Genomic DNA, 18,058 nt, shown 5'->3' with positions numbered 1-18,058 from the left:
GTGACTAAAGTCCTTCCCACAGTCGTAACATTTGTTAAGGCTTCTCTCCTGTATGCACCCTCTAATGGATTTGAAGATTTGAGTGCTGGGTAAAGCCCTTACCACAGTCATCACATTTATAGGACTTTTCTCCCACGTGGACTAACTGATGAATTCGAAGATTTGAACTCTGACTGAAGAAGCCCTTACCACACTCATCACACTTATATGGTTTTTCTCCAGTGTGGGCTCTCTGATGAACATAAGTACTGAACTCCGACTAAAACTCTTACCACACTGATCACACTTAAAAGGCTTCTCTCCTATGTGAAGTCTCTGGTGAATGTGAAGTAATGAATTTCTACTGAGGTCCTTACCAAAAAAAAAAAAAAAAGAAAATGCAAAGAATGACACTAATTAGACGTTTTAAGATGAAACTTCTGAAACCAACATGATGTGGAAGTATGGCAAATGACTGACAGTGTATGGGAAACTAGAGTAGATCTACAAAGAGACAATAAGCATAAATAAGTTAATGCCAATGTCAGGATTAAGAAATTCCTTTGGGATTCTATCTTCCATGGAAAGAGAAAAACATTTGAGAAGATTATGACAATTCATGTGAAAATTAACTAGCTTCAAATTATAGCCAGAAACATAATATGGCAAAAGATTTAAAACTTGACTGGTCCAGGAATGGCAAATGCCTAACAAGAGGCTCATGGAAGTTTTAGCAGCTAACTGATCATGGAAGTCATTTTTGCTAAACTGTGCCAAACCCTCAGCAAAGTACTCCAGGGAGGTACTTGAGATGAAACCTATGTGACACTCTTGCTTTCACTGAATGCCCCCTTCTGGGGATGAGAAGGTGAATACTGAGTGTTTACCCAAGACCACACAAAACAAACACCAAGATTAACACGAGACACCATGAAGCTCCTGGCAGAGAACACAGGCAAAGCATTCTCTGACATAAATAGTACCAATGTTTTCTTAGGTCAGTCTCCCAAGGCAATAGAAGTAAAAGCAAAGAGAAACAAATGGGACCTAATCAAACTTATAAGCTTTTGCACAGCAAAGGAAACCATCAACAAAACAAAAAGACAACCTATGGACTGGGAGAAAATATTTTCAAATGATGCGACCGACAAGGGCTTAATTTCCAAACTATACAAACAGCGCATATGACTCAATAACGAAAAAAACCAAACAATCCAATCAAAAAACAGGCAGAAGACATAGACATTTCTCCAAAGAAGATATACACATGGCCAATAGGCACATGAAAAGATGCTCAACATCATGAATTATCAGAGAAATGCAAATCCAAACTACAGTGAGGAATCACTGTGCACCAGTCAGAATGGCCATCATTAAAAAGTCCACAAACAATAAATGCTGGAGAGGGTGTGGAGAAAAGGGAACCCTCCTTCACTGTTGGTGGGAATATAAATTGGTGCAGCCACGATGGAGAACAGTATGGAGGTTCCTTAAAAAACTAAAAATAGAATTACCATATGACCCAGCAATCCCATTCCTGGGCATATATCCAGAGGAAACTCTCATTCAAAAAGGTACATGCACCCCAATGTTCACAGCACCACTATTTACAATAGCCAAGACATGGAAGCAACCTAAATGTCCATCAACAGATGAATGTATAAAGAAGATTGATATGTGTGTATACACACACACACACACACACATACACAATGGAATACTACTTCCCCATAAAAAAGAATGAAATAACCCCATTTGCAGTAACACGGATGGACCTAGAGATTATCATACTAAGTAAGACAAAGAAAAGACAAATATCATATGATATCACTTATATATGTGGAATCTAAAATATGATACAAACGCACTTATTAAAAAAACAAAACAAAAAACAGAAACAGACTCACAGACATAGAAAATAAACTTATGGTTACCAAAGAGGAAAGTGGGGAAGGGATAAATTAGGAGTTTGGGATTAGCAGATACAAACTGCTATATATAAAATAGATAAACAACAAGACAAGGCCCTACTGCAGGGCACAGAGAACTATATTCAGTATCTTATAATAACCTATAATGGAAAAAAATATGAAAAAGAATATATATTTATAACTGAATCACTTTGCTGTACACCAGACACTAACACAACAGTTGTAAATCAACTATATACTTCAATGAAGAAAAAAAGAGGTTGGGATATTTCCTGCTGGATTTTCTAGCTCAATGTCTTTTTAATATATCACACTATTTCCAGATACGCAGAAAAGGTAAGAATATGGAAGATGCTATGAGACAAGTAAAAATGATTAATAGGTTGGATCTTTAGAATAAATTTTAAAACCTAAACTTTAAAAAAAATGTCCTCCATAAAAAGAACATTTATAGTAGCTTTACTTATAATCTTAAAACAAACAAACAAACAAAAAAACCCCTGGAAACAACTCAGGTGTCCATCATCAGGAGAATGATAAACAAACTGGTACAGCCAGACAATGGAACACTAAAGTAACAAATTACTAATGCATGCAACAACATGGGTGAATCTCAAAAAAACTGTGCAGAGTGAAAAGAAGACTTACAACAAAGAGTACACATTGTATTATTCCACTTATATGAAAATAGTTACCTTTGAGGGGGCAGGGATGAGGAGTACCCCGAAAGGAACATGAGGGAACTTTCTGCGGTGATGATATCATTTGTACTATGTCTTCCCAGGGCTTTGGGTTAGTAAGGTACGTGTACTTGTCAAAATGTATTTTACTGTACACTTATGACTTGTGCATTTCATTGTATGTAAATTTTATTTCAAAAGAGAAAAAGAAAACTAAAACAAATATTGAACTCTAGATAATGATATGCCTGCTGAAGTGTTTAGGAGTAAACTGTACTGGTGTCTGTAACTTACTCGAAAATGCATTGGAAAAAAAGTAAGATGAGTTTATACATAAATGGATGATTAGATACACGGATATGTGATAAAGTTAAGTATAGAAAAGCGTTAACTGTAGAATCTATGTAGTAGATATATGTGTATTCACTGTGAAAGTCTTTCAACTTTTTGGTATCTTTGAAAATTTTCATAATAGAAGTCGGAGGTGGGGTGGGGCAAGGACAGCCCTTAACTTTTTTGTTTGAAAATTTAGTTGTGATATTACTAATCTGCTGGAAACTATATACCTCAAGGATAGTTAGAACACAAACAACTATCTTTATTATGGTTATTTATTTGCTTTTAAGTTATTTTTATCGTCTGTCAAAAGAGAAAGACTAATTAGAAAAACAGCTGGTTTTCTCCATCATGTAGCTGTTACTATGACTGGTTTTCAGTATACAATAAAATGGCAGTCATATATCACATTCTCATTACAACCTCCTTAAAAATCACTTTTGTCTATGCTAAATGTGATAAACAGGCAAAGGAGACAACAGGCAGACATGAATAAAAGAAGAAATCCAAATGGCCACTGAACACATAAAATGCTTCATCAGTCAGTAATGAGGAAATTAAAAAAAAAAACCAAATACTACTTCCCTATCAGCCTGGCAAAGCCTGAAGGATGGTTATATCTAATGTTGCTGAGGAGCATACGAGAAAACAGGCACACTCAGATCCTGCTTGCTGGGAGCTGACACCCTTTACAGAAAGCATTTTGGCAGTAATACAGCAAAAGTCTTTAAAATGTGCATAAACTTCGTCCTTATGATTTTATTTCTAGGGATTTGATCTAAGGAAATAGTAGATAAAACACATAATATGAGCTAAATTATTAATAATATATATAATATCAAAACATTAAGAACCTAAATTATGGTACAGAAATATAGTGGGTCACTATGCATTCACGAAAAAAATGACCACAGAGACTTGGCTATATTAACTTGTAAAGTCCACTATATATAAATTCATCTATTTGATTCTTAAACTTCCTTTAATTGTGTTTTTCATTCTTGTTTTCCTCTGACATTCCAATGTCTTTTAATGAGAGTATAGAAACCGGATAATCACGTAACAAAGTCAAGAAGCAAGTTACAGAACAGTAAACATAGTATAAACGCATTAAAAAAAAAAAAAAGGGTATATATGCATAGAAGTCTAGCAAGTTATATGTTAAGGTACCAGAAGAAGATACCCTGACTGGTTAAGAGTGAGGGGATATTTTTCTTCTGCACATGAGTTCAATAGTGCTAAGTCAGGTGATTTAGGTTGAAATCATAATGTAATTACATGAAGAATACAATTAAATGTTCACTCAGAGACAGTATATAACGTCTATTAATTCTCTGACAAGAATACAAAGAACAAAAAAAAAAAAAAAAAAAGAATACAAAGAACAGACTGGAAAACAAAAAGGAAGTTTAAGAAACAAAAGAAAGAATAGAGAAAAAAATAAGAGATCTTAATTTATAGTTATATGTTGTTATTTTACATGCTTAGAAAAAATATAAAAAGAACACCAAACAAAAAAGCAATAGGATATCTGATCTGTCCAAAAATTATACTTAATAGTTTACAAGCTTTAATTTAATCCCAGAGAACTGCTTATCAATGCTTGTTAGCTTAGTGCTAATAAATGGCTATAATTCATATTAAGTGCCTCTTAAATGCAAAATAAAGGAGAAAAACAATAATAAAGGAAGTTAATTTAAGTGTTAAGAACTATAAAAAGACAGTGATTTCTTTTTAGGAGAAAATTATTCCAGGTGATACGCCAGTAACTACTGATCCTGGGGTTTGAAATCTCACCATTTTAAAAACTATCTCCAAAGGAAATCCTAAAATAAAATGCAATCTTTGTGCAACAATATATGTAATACTGTTACAGCACTGTCATTCATACTATACCCAAGTATACGTGTACCTACCTAACACAAAAGCAGCTATAGTTTACAAGTTAAGTATACCAATATCCCTTTCCCAAAGTTTACAAATATTACCTGTCCACATGATATGTGTGTGTACATATATTTTGGGTTGGCCAAAAAGTTCGTTCGTTTCCCCCATACGATTCCTCTAGTAGCGCTTAGTTGTCTTTAAATTCATTTGAAACAATTTCGTTAGATTCTGTTGTGACAGTTGCTATATCAGTGTGCATTTAAAAAAACACTTATCAAAACTGGTGAATTTTTGTGTAGCCATTTTAATATTGAAGATGGAAGAAAAAAGCAACATTTTTGGCACATTATGCTTTATTATTTCAAGAAAGGTTAAAAACGCAAATGAAACGCAAAAAAAAAAGATTTGTGCAATGTACGGAGAAGGTGCTGCGATTGACTGAATGTGTCAGAAGCGGTTTGCGAAGTTTCGTGCTGGAGATTTCTCGCCGGACGATGCTCCACGGTCGGGTTGACCAGTTGACGTTGACGGCGATCAAATCGAGACCTTCACTGAGAACAAGCAACGTTACGCCACGCGGGAGAGATAGCCGACGTACTCAAAGTATCCCAATCAAGAGTGGAAAATCACTGGCACCAGCTTGGTTATGATAATTGCTTTGATGTTTGGGATCCCCAGAAGTTAAACGGAAGAAACCTTGAGCATGTTTCTGCATATGACTCTCTTCTGAAACGTAACGAAAACGTTCCATTTTTAAAACAAATTGTGACGGGCTATGAAAAGTGGATACTGTACACTAATGTGGAACGGAAGAGATCGTGGGGCAAGCAAAATGAACCACCACCAACCACACCAAAGGCAGGTCTTCATCCAAAGAAGGTGATGTTGTGTATATGGCGGGATTGGAAGGGAGTCCTCTATTATGGGCTCCTTCCGGAAAACCAAACGACTAATTCTAACAAGTACTGCTCCCAGTTAGACCAACTGAAAGCAGCACTCGACGACAAGCATCCGGAATTACTCAACAGAAAACGCATCATCTTCCATCAGGATAACGCAAGATCGCATGTTCCTCTGATGACCAGGCAAAAGCTGTTACAGTTTGGCTGGGAAGTTCTGATTCATCCGCCGTATTCACCAGACATTGCACCTTTGTATTTACATTTATTTCGGCCTTTACAAAATTCTCTTTTTTTTTTTAAATTTATTTATTTATTTATGGCTGTGTTGGGTCTTCGTTTCTGCGCGAGGGCCTTCTCTAGTTGCGGCAAGTGGGGGCCACTCTTCATCGCGGTGCGCGGGCCTCTCGCTATCGCGGCCTCTCTTGTTGCGGAGCACAGGCTCCAGACGCGCAGGCTCAGTAATTGTGGCTCACGGGCCCAGTTGCTCCGCGGCATGTGGGATCTTCCCAGACCAGGGCCCGAACCCGTGTCCCCTGCATTGGCAGGCAGACTCTCAACCACTGCACCACCAGGGAAGCCCTACAAGATTCTCTTAATGGAAAAAATTTCCAATCTCTGGAAGAATGTAAAAGGCAACTGGTACAGTTCTTTGTTCGAAAAGATAAAAAGTTTTGGGAACGTGGAATTATGAAGTTGCCTGAAAAATGGCAGAAGGTAGTGGAACAAAAGGGTGAATAAATTGTTCAATAAAGTTCTTGGTGAAAATGAAAAATGTGTCTTTTATTTTTGCTTAAAAACCAAAGAAACTTTTTGGCCAACCCTATATATATATATACACACACACACACACACACACACATATAGATATATACACATATATATATAACGTATATATGTTATATATATGTATATGTGTGTATATATATGTGTGTGTGTATATATATATATACATATGTAAGTATGTATTTACACACACACTTTATTATGAGTCCACAGGCATAAACTGAATAAGTAAATAAAGGAGACGGTACAGCTCTTTCCTACAAAAGAATTTCAATTAATAAATGTAAAAGAAATGAAGAAAACAGAAAATTACCATTAGATAAACACCAAGTAATAACTGTTGCCAGCAAGATCCACCAAGAGATGCAAAATCAGTGGGTGCAATTTTGAGGAAAAAGAGGGTATCTGCATAGTGTTAGAGTATCTCTCCCAAGATCTTTATTAAGTACAAAGGGAAAAAAAATAATTTTACAGTGGAGAAACCCAGCAGAAACCACCTAACCAAGATATCACGTTTAACATCACCAGCAGTAAGACAAATCAACATCATACAACCCCTGATATAATGTGTAGAAAAAGACACAACATCACTTTCATGAAAGTCTTGCCAAAAATGCATAGCCTCAATCTAATCATAAGATAACATCATACAAACTTCCAAACAGAAAGGTATTCTATGAAGTAACTGTCCATTACTCTTCAAAATTGTCAAGGAAACTTAGGAGATGTGACAAACAAATGCAATGTAAGATCCCAAACTAGATCTTAGAACAGAAAAAAGTTACCAGTGAAAAACTGGTGAAATGAGAGCAAGGTCTGTTGCTTAGTTAAGAATGTTATACCGATGCCAATTTCTTAGTTTTGTAAATGTACCGTGATTGTAACATGTTAACATTAGGAGCAGCTGGGTAAAGGGTAAATGAGTCCTATTTTAGTAACTTTTCAGTAGTCTAAAATGATTTCAAAATAAAAAGTTTTTCTTAAAAAAAGGTTATTCTTATCTACTTAATGAATGTTATTGAATACACAAAAACTTTTTCAAAAAAGTCTGGGGCTGATTGGTATCTAAAACCATATAATGGGCCAAATCACTTAACTTACTGAAATGCATCTGTGTAAGGGGAATGATAATAGTACCTATTGTGCAGTTCTTCCCTGAGGATTAGGAGTAAGTTTCTTTCTGATCTAAGGAGAAAATAGTAAAGCACAGTGGTTAAGAGAATGTATGGCCTTTAGCATTAAATAGACCCGGATTCCAATACTAGTCTGTGTCCTTGAGCAAGTTGTGTAATCCCTCCGAGCCTCAATTTCCTCCTCTGTACAAAATGTAGGTAAAGTTGAATTTAGCTTATTGAGATCTTGGGTAGGGAGCCACGATAAAAACAAATAATGAATGTAAAGCATCTGACTCAGCATCTAGGGCAGATTAAGAATTCAATAAAAGTTTAAGGTATGAATGTTAAAGAGGCTAGTCATTATTACTACACCTAATAAACTCAGTGAACAGAACTATGCATTGCGAAGTATAATAATTCACATTCATAACTGCAAAGTTGTTAAGAAAGGATGAAGCTAAGTTTGGAATATTCTCTTTATAAAATAGGATATGTTCAATATATGCATAAAAGATTTTCACCCAAACTAGAAGAAGAATATAGGTGCTTCAAAAAAAGAAGAAAAAAAAAACTGTTGGCAGTCAGGAAAACCTAGCTGCTATCTACCTATCTATCTATCTATCTATCTATCTATCTATCTATCTATCTATCTATTTATGCAGCGCCGGGTCTTAGTTGCAGCATGCAGGATCTTTAGTTGTGGCATGCGGACTTCTTAGTTGCGGCACGTGGACTCTTAGTTGTGGCATGTAAACTCTTTAGTTGTGGCACGCATGTGGGATCTAGTTCCGTGACCAGGGATCGAACCCGGGCCCCTGCACTGGGAGCGTGGAGTCTTACCCACCGGAGCTGCTTAAAATCATTAGATTTTGGATAATAAGAGTCCCTAGTGCTATTTAAATAAGCAAAGGCCTATGGGATTAAGAGATACAAACTACTATTCATAAAATATACAAGCAACAAGGATATATTCCATAGCACAGGGAATTACAGCCATTATCTTGTAATAACTTAATAAAGAATAACCTGTACAAATACTGAATCACAATGCTGTACACCTGAAACTAATATAATATTGTAAATCAACTATAATTTTTTTAAAAAGTCAAAAAATGAATAAATAAACGAGCAAAGGCCTGGGACAAACAAGATGGACACACAGATTAAGAATCTGTATTCTAGATAATGAACATCAATTTGATGGTGAAACATTTTTCATAAATGCTATCTGCTCTTATTTTATTTTTGCTCAATATATCACTGTATTAAAAAGTATTTCAATGCAAATATAAACTTCTACTTACAATAATTTTCCAACATCTACTATTAGCACAGTTTTACCAGGTATGGACTCTTTTTAATTCAGTGCCTAATGTATTCTAAATTTTAGGATCAAAACCATTTTAATCAAGAAAATCACATAATGGAAGATTATAACAAAGTGCAACAAAACACAATTTTGAAGCTATAACCCATCTAGAGTTAATATTTGGATCCTGAGTTTAACAACAATGCTAATATAATCAAAAAGATTTTCAACTATAATCACCTGAATGTGCACTCCTTGAATCATTCCCCAATGATTTCAGGTCACAATTATAACAAATTCTCAAATCAGTTATAAAAAAATGGGTCCATATATTTCTATTATACCTGGGACTATTCTAAAACTGGTACCATACCCCTATTCGACCTTTCTTACAACTACTCAAAACCCTTCACGGGTGTAACAAAAAAACTGCACACTTACCACCACCTTGGGGCCGACTTAACCTTACAGGATTACTTTCAAATTTTTGGACATGAGGTGGGTATTCTTTCCTAGAAAAGGAAATTTATATAGTTTCAGTCTAAAAGAAAAAAATATTTTTAAAATGAAAAAGTAGAGGGAATACTTAAAATATGTTTATCAAAAGCAAATCATAGCTTGTTTGTCATATAAAAAGTGGTACTATAAAATAGTAACACTATATTACCCAAATATAGTAAACCTTAATGCACTATAAGATCCCTAAGGGCAGTGACTATATTTTATTTAAACTGTCAATCTATGAAAGCTGACAGCAGGCAGTCTTTCAAACAAATATTTAATAAATAAATACAAGTATTCGTCCTTTCAAAGTAGTCACTTTGGAAAGTTATATATTTATTCCCCCAATACACAAAACTTTAGAATTTTTCTTTTGGAACTGCCTTCATAATCTGTTAAAAAAAACTTTTAAAAAACTCCTAATATTTCATTGTCACATGCATTTTTGGAATAAAAAAAGTTAGTCAGCTTATAATAAATACTCAACTTGCCCAATTTTGCTGTAAATGTTTCTAGTTGTTTAAAGATCAATGAATAAAGAGTGAATAAGATCTTGTCCTTGAGGATAATTCCAAAAGCAGTACAAAAAATGTTATGCACAAAACTAGAAATCATGAAATAAGTATTTTAGTCTTCTAATATGACTACATTATGGGGGTAAAATTATACTTTTAAAAAAAAAATTACATTGTCAGACTTCACACCTAACCAATTTTCAGAATTCTGAACAGGAATCCTTAGTAAATAAGGATCCTAAAACACTACAGAAGTCCAAATATACACTAGTTTGGGAGAAAAGCAAAAAACCTATAGCTAATTGTGGGATAAAAGCATTAAAGAAGGAGGTTTGCAAAAAAACGCAATAAACCAGGGAGCTACAATAGCTACCTTCCCATCCTAAACAAAAGCTTCTAAAAATATTTCCATTTTATTTAACAGGGGAATTAAAGGAGGTTATTCTGTTATATGTAAACGCATTCACCCGAGTGATCAATACTTATCACAGGGCAATATAATTAATTAAATTAATTAATTAAACAAAAATCCTAAAGGAATTTTCCTGTAAGGATTTCATATTCTTACACTGTAAAAGTCAGAGCACCTAAATTGAAAACAAAACATGAAAATGACACAAGAAGAAACTAATAAGAGTAGTGACAGGAGTGTATCTGTGACAGCGGTTAGCAAATAGTGAGCATCATGTGCCAGGTACTGTTCTAAGTGCTTTGTATCTATTAATTACTTTAATCGTCACAATAACCTTACCAAGTATATACTATTGTTAGCACTTTACAGATGAGGAAACTGAGGCACAATGAGGTTAATTAACTTGCCCATGGTCACACAACTATTAAATACCAACACCAGAATCTGAATCTTGGCAACCTGCATCAATATTGATGAGTAATGGTGTTTTCACCATTTCAATTATTATTACTGAGCAGCATTTGGTACAACTAATTTCCATACTGTCAAAATTTTAAGATTCGTGAGGATATGAGTTGTGAAGATGAGAATTTGCCTTAGAGATAGTGGTACTAGTGTTATTAAAAATAAGGTAGGTTTTCAGCTCCTAACTACATTAAGCTTTAAATAAAATGCATGTTTTTATATACCACACATGCTCCCACTAAAAATGATATAACATAGTCTTATCTTTAAAACAATTTTTTAATCTCTAATTTTTATAACTCTACACTGGAAAAGTAAAGATACCAACTATAAAATGCAACCGAGTCAATAAATCTGAAGCAAAATATGATGATGCAATTATATTAGACTACAAAACCTCTATGCATTATATATTTTTAAAATAGTGGACAACAGAAACAGTAGGTATTCTTAAATACTAAGGATTATCAACAAGCAAAACAATTTGACAGAGTGGCCACAAAATCTGAAATACATATTTTGGATTTTTGTCTGCTTAATTACTTACTCTGGGGTATGCTATAAACACAGGTTTATTCAGTAATAACTGGCATAAATCATTGGAGACAACATATCATAGATGTGCAGGGATTTCTGAAAATGCTGCAGTAATTCACGCTGCTCTTTGCTGTTTGACACAGTGCACTGAACCATGCACTGCTGATGAGGAACAAACAATGCACTGAATATATCATGTAACATCCATGACCTATCATGTATTGTAATGTAATGTTAAAAATTATGTATATTTGCCAACATTTCCAAACCTTATGGCCATTCTGTACCCAGTATTTACTACATCTTTCCCTATACAGACAGAGCAGATTGTTTTAAAAAATGTATTATAATGAGTAAATTACAGAAATAAAAGCATACCTTAAGTTTAATACAAGAATACAAGAATTTCAGAATAAAAGTAGTATTTGTTTAATAAGAGAATTAAAAGAACTTTCTAGCTATAATCTTGTGTTCTTTAAAACTTAGTTTTTAAAAGAAACTTCGTTAGGTGATCAAAAATGAAATTTCATGTTAATTTCTTAATGTGAGAGTTCCATCACTCTACAGACACTAAAATTTCAAACTCCAAACTAGTATGATGCTTAAGGCTAGAATTTAATTTCCCGGTGGATTTTCTTTCCTACCTCAAACCAAGCAGAAACAGAGAAGTGTCCCTATCTTCTGTCTTCTACCAAGCGGGAGCATTTTTTTTTGCTTCTGAGGGTTTGTGTTCTGTATAGAAGTTTTAGAGAAAACCTCACTTCATGGACCCAACGTTTTTACAAGCTGCATAAAATGAACTGGAGAGCTTTTTTTTCCTTCTGTGCAGACCTCTTTAACATCAGAATCCTTATTAAAGGTTAGACAGGCTTCAGACCTGTAAGTCTTTTTTTTTTTTTAATAAATTTTATTTTAGAATAATTTTAGATTTGCTGAAGACTTGAAAAGACAATTCAGAATCCTCTTATATCTCTTACCCAGTTTTTCTTAACGTTAACACCTTCATTACCCTCATACATATGTCAAAAAAAGAAATCAACATTTGTACACTGCTATTAACTATATGCCAGGCTTTATTTGAACTTCACCAGCTATTCCACTAATATCCTTTGTTTGTTCCACAATCCAATCTAGGATCCACCGCATTTAGTCATCATGTCTCCTTAGTCTCTTTTTTGTTTCCCAGACTGTTTTGTTTCCCACTGTTTTTCATGACCTTGACACTTTGGAAGAGACTGGTTAGTTATTTTGTAGAATGCCCCACAATGTGGGTTTGTCTGATGTTTTTCTCATGATTAGACTGAGGTTGTAGGTTTGGTGGACAGTGCCCATCTCATCACATCATATCAGGGGTTACATGGTATCAATGATTTACATCACTAGTGAGGTTACCTTGATCATCTGGCTAAAGTAGTGTTTGCCAGGTTTCTCCACTCCAAAGTTATTTTCCCTTTCGACATTCTATTTGGAAGCAAGTCCAATCAGCCCAGCCCACAAGAGGGGCAGGGGTAGTTAAACTCTACTTCCTGAAGAGGGAACTACCTACACATATTATTTGGAATCCTTCTGTATAAACACTTGTCAATTTCCCCCAATTCATTTTATGCAGCTTATAAAAACCCTAGGATAGTTCAATAAATAAATCACTTATTCAATCATTTATACCAGTATGACTCATGGATATTTATTTTATACATTAGGTTATAATCCAATTGTTTCAGTTTTGGCCCTTGGGAGCTCTTTCAGTTGGTTCCTGTGTTCCTTTCATGTGAACTCATTCTTTTTTTAAAAAATTCTGATAAAACATACATAAAATTTACAGAAATATGGAATGCCTTGCCAATCTGCATGTCGTCCTTATACAAGGGCCATGAAAATCTCTGTATTGTTCCAATTTTAGTATATGTGCTGCTGAAGCAAGTACCCCTTTGTTTTTTGAATACCTGTTTGGATTCTGATACTACAAGATACTCTATGATCATTTTGTGTTTTCCCTAACCCACCCCTAGAATCAGCCGTTTCTCCATGTTCCTTTTATTAGAGTGGTATTAGAAACCAGGATCTGAGTGCTGCTATTTTTTTTTTTAAGTTGGTTTTGAAACTCATTTTATAAATCGTTCCATTGCTCTAACTGATCTCAAAAGATGTAAATTCCTATAAAATAAATTAAATGTGTTCATTTTTCATGAAAATGCATTATTCCAAATTCATGTTTAAACTGTAATCTAATTTTTGAAGAGATGTATTAAAATCTCCCGAAGTTGTACTCTAACCAAGAACTTCTTGCATTTTAGATATTTTAGGGGAGCTTTATACAGTTCGTTGTTATACTCTCACAGAGTGTCTCCATTATAAAATGTGCTCCGTCATACTATTTAGTGCTTCTAATCCTTAATTCTATCTCATTTGTTGCTAAAATTCTACTCATGCTTTCCTTTTGTTTGCATTTCTTTTGACTCTAAGAGTCAAGAGACCCCTTTACTTACAAATTGTTATTTTATAAATATCTGATTCTGGTAAACAACATGATATAGCTGGGTTTAATTCAACCAGTTTGTCTCTTATTAAATATATTCGACCTGATCACAATCATTATTGCAGCTGATAAACTCCATGCTTTCCTTTCATCTTACTGTATTAGTTGTTTTCTATATTTCTATTTGTTTATTTTCACTCTTTTCCCCTATTTTTACTGATTTGCACAATTACCTTTCATTTGTTTTTCCTCCCCTGGTTAATTTAACAAATAGTTACCTTCCTTCTCTCAACCCTTATTCCAATTGCATATTTTGTTCATTAACATGTTCTCAAGATTCCAACTATTTCCTCAAACAAGATATTCTCCTGCATCATCCCTAAGGGGATAAGATCTTTAAAATCCTTTTACTTACCCATCCTACCCCATTCAGTCCCGCTTCCAAAAAAAAAGGCCTTAAGATACCTTTTACTTCTGCCTTTCTACCTCTCCAATTCCTAGATTTTGCTGAGATAGTTTTGAATAGTCACAGATTATTACTGATTTTCTTTTGTAGCATATCTCTATTTGGTAAGTAAAACACGCTTAGCCTTAATTGAATGCCACTGACTTAAGTTTTTAATTGTGCCAAATTATAAATCATATACAAAAGATTTTTTTTTTTAATCTCAAAGATTTATCAGGTAATAACACTTCGCTACCTAAAATGCCCTGAAAGCTTCTAGTGAGTGCACCACATAAAAAACCCAAACTCTTCAGATCATCTTACAGAAAGCCTTTTATGATCTAGGGGCCCTAGCTGACCTTAACCAAACCCACCCCGCAGTCCTCCTTTCTGTTCTTTGAACATGCCAAACTCACTTCAGCATTAATATCTCAGCACCACCTCTTCCCTATGAGGAAAAGCCATCTCTATGATCACTGTATGGCTGACTCTTCAGTCAGTCCTTGCTTAAATGTTAGCTTCATAGTTGAGTGCCTCTCTGAACATCTAAAGAAACCATACTGTCACTCTATACCACATCATCCAATTATACTTTTTTACATAGAACTTATTTTTTTGGTGTTTTACTTGTTCATTATCAATTATTGCCCATCAAAATGTAAACTACAGGAGAGCAGAGATCTTGTTTGTTTTGTTCGTCACTGTATCCTTATACCTAGAACACAGCAGGCACTTGATAAATATTTGGAAGTAATAAATGTGTATAACTAAGAGGCAGTACGTAATTAGAAGTGTATTTATCAGGTCAAATAATTGTACAATCATGCTGAACAAGGGTGGTAATGTCAAAACTGAACCATTGGCCACCATGCAGAGCCACCAAAAAGTAATTTAAAATATTAGTCTATGTGCAAATACCATAATTCAGGCACTGTAAACTATACATTTACTGATTAGACAGGTTAGCTGGAAACTGAATATACTTGGATTCTCTAGTCTGTTTACCGTTCTACTTTCTAGGCTTTTTTCCAATGTTTCCATATCCAATCACTGTTTTTCTTCACAGTATGCTTTATTATGTGGCAAGACATGTCATTCTTCTCTTCCCCCACTTATTTCTTCTTTTTATAAAGTAAGTCTCTTACTCTTCTCAAATATTTACTCTCCTAAATAAACTTTAGAATCAATTGGTCAAATTTGCTAAAATAACAAAGTCACCAAGATTTCTGACTAAAACTGCATTAAGTTTATTTTAAGGAGCACTGATATCAAATAACCAAACAGGAACCTAATATATGCCTCAGATCAGGTTCCTTAGATATATTTATAAAGGATCTACACATCATTAATTTTATTACTGAGTATTTAATTTTAGTTGCTACTGTGAATGAAATTTTGGTCTTTCCAATATATACTGCAATTGATCAGAGTGAATAAAAAATTATTAATATTATTAGTCTTGTAGTCTATCATCTTGCTATACTCTTATTATATCTAAGGTTTCAGATGACTCTCATAATTCTAAGGAAGGCAGTACCATCTGAATATAATTTTATTTTCAGATACCTTGAGACACCAATTTATAATGCTAATATAAATTGGTACCACCTGTCTGCAAAACAATTTCGCAATACCTATCAAGAGCATTAAGAACATCTGTAACCTAGCCCCCCAAAGAATCCTTTCCCAGAGATTTATCTTAAGAGATGCACTTAGAGATTTACATACAAAGTTGTTCATCAATGTGTCATATACCAGGGGTCCCCAATCCCTGGGCTGTGGACCCCTACCGGTCCGCGGCCTGTTGGGAACTGGGCCGCACAGCAGGAGGTGACGGCAGGTGAGCGAGCGAAGCTTCATGTGCCGCTCCCCATCGCTCGCACTACCGCCTGAACCATCCCCTGCCACCACTTCCATGGAAAGATTGTCTTCCATGAAACCGGTCCCTGGTACCAAAAAGGTTGGGGACCGCTGTCATATACAACGGTGAAAGACAACAAGAAATAGACTAATGGGTAAATAAATTATGTATATCTGCAGGACAAGCTATTATGTAATCATTACAAATTATTCTTAGAAGCCAACTTAACAGGGAAAAAGGCTAGGACATACTGTTAGGTGAAAACTCAGAATATGCAGCTGTACTTTTATTATGACTGCATGTATTAGGTATATTTAAAAGTACACAGGAAAAAGAATACTGGAAAGAAACGCAGAAAGATCCTAATGATGTAATTTTCGATTATAAGAGCTTTTTAAAAATTATAAAATCTCTCATTGTAATACTTGTCTTTTCAAACACCCCCTTTAAGTAAACATTTCTAGTATTTCATATATGTCTTTTATTGTATTCTTTTCACCTTTGTATCTTTTTGTTGTTTCAAAATTCTCTACGATACGCACATACTATTTATAATAAAAATATTTTAAAAAATTTTAAATTTGAAAATTACTATGTGCTTCAGTTTCATAACAGGTCAACTTTTATCCTCTTTATCTAAGGAGAAAAAAAAAAGTTCTAATACCAGATTAAATATTCTAGGTTGCTGGTTCTACCACATACACTATATTCACAACCCAACTGTCCAAGAGTCAGAAAAGAATTCAAGTCATTCAAGTTGTCAAAGTCACCCACAACAAAGAAAAATGGCAGCAAATTTTTTAAGTTTGCAAGCTCTGGACCTTAATATCGTTGTTGAATTTTTATTCCAGCTTGGTTTTAAACCTAAAATATACCTCATTGTGCCCAGTATACAGTACAAAGGGAAAAAACCTGGAAAAGATTAACCTTCCACAACTACCTAACTTTTGTTTATTAGATAAACCGTCCTCTTTTAAAGAAATCATTTAGTTCAGAGATTTACAGTCCTTCATGTGTTAAGGAATAAAGATAAAAGATTTTCTATTACTTTTCAAAGGTCAGAAAAAAAGATGTGGCTTTGTTCATAAGGGAGGAAAAATGGCTTACGTAAAAAAAATTTACAAAGTAAAATCTACTGACACAAAAGGTCTTCTCAGTTTATCTCTGACAAAGATAAAATAATTTTAGGTAAGATTCCAAAGGATTAATGGGCTAAATTGAACCTAACAGTAACTAACTAAGCTGCTGAATAAAGCACTCCAGTGTATTCATCACAACATATTTTATAAATAGCTGCTGCTTCACGCCTAGCCCCTGGCGGTAACGTTGGTACAAAAAGACAAAGAATTTCAGCACCTATTATTACAGAAATTTCAAACTTTACAGTGTATATGTCAGTTTCAAATAATTATCTCACAACAGAACAAATCTCTGTTCTTCACAAGTCTCCTTTAAAATTGGACAAATATCATTATCCCCATTTTAGAGTAAGTTATGTGCCTACTGGTAATGCTGGTTACTTAATTCTACATCTCTGACTTCTATTCCAGTATTATTCCAACAGGAATATAAGCTCCAAGAGAGTAGGGATTTTTGTCTGCTCCTAGAAGAGTGCCTGGCACATAGAGTCATTGAAATATTTGCTGAATGTATCAATGAATAAATTTCCACAACAGAAATATGCATAAGAAGCCAAAACAGTAGAAAAAAATCAGTATAAACCCACCAAGGCTATTATGAGAAACAGAATAATCTAAGACCTTTATACTATTCTGATAATATAACAGTGCCTATATTTTATCTACTAGCACATAAAGGAAAGAATCTGTTTATTTCTATAAAACAACAGTCTGGTTCACGTGTGACTGTACAGTTATTTAATGTATATTCTTTAGCAATTTTATTAAAAACATCTTATTAATGA

General features: G+C 34.3%; 1 protein-coding gene and 1 non-coding gene across 6 annotated transcripts in view; both read right to left on the bottom strand.

The window, feature by feature from the left end:
* Positions 1-18,058, bottom strand: part of SENP6 (SUMO specific peptidase 6) — a 106,556-nt gene that overhangs the window by 45,211 nt on the left and 43,287 nt on the right. For all 5 annotated transcript variants that reach the window (XM_068551644.1, XM_068551641.1, XM_068551642.1 and 2 more), the window contains one exon: positions 9,364-9,434. In XM_068551644.1, the coding sequence (XP_068407745.1) occupies positions 9,364-9,434 (71 nt within the window). The remainder of the gene's footprint in view (positions 1-9,363; positions 9,435-18,058) is intronic.
* LOC137769754 (U6 spliceosomal RNA) lies at positions 13,173-13,276 on the bottom strand. Its single transcript, XR_011075069.1, has one exon. It is a non-coding gene; the product is annotated as a U6 spliceosomal RNA (small nuclear RNA).

Source organism: Eschrichtius robustus, chromosome 9, assembly GCF_028021215.1.
Source record: "Eschrichtius robustus isolate mEscRob2 chromosome 9, mEscRob2.pri, whole genome shotgun sequence".
NCBI classification, from domain to species: Eukaryota; Metazoa; Chordata; class Mammalia; order Artiodactyla; family Eschrichtiidae; genus Eschrichtius; species Eschrichtius robustus.
This window is presented reverse-complemented; position numbering and strand designations above follow the sequence as displayed.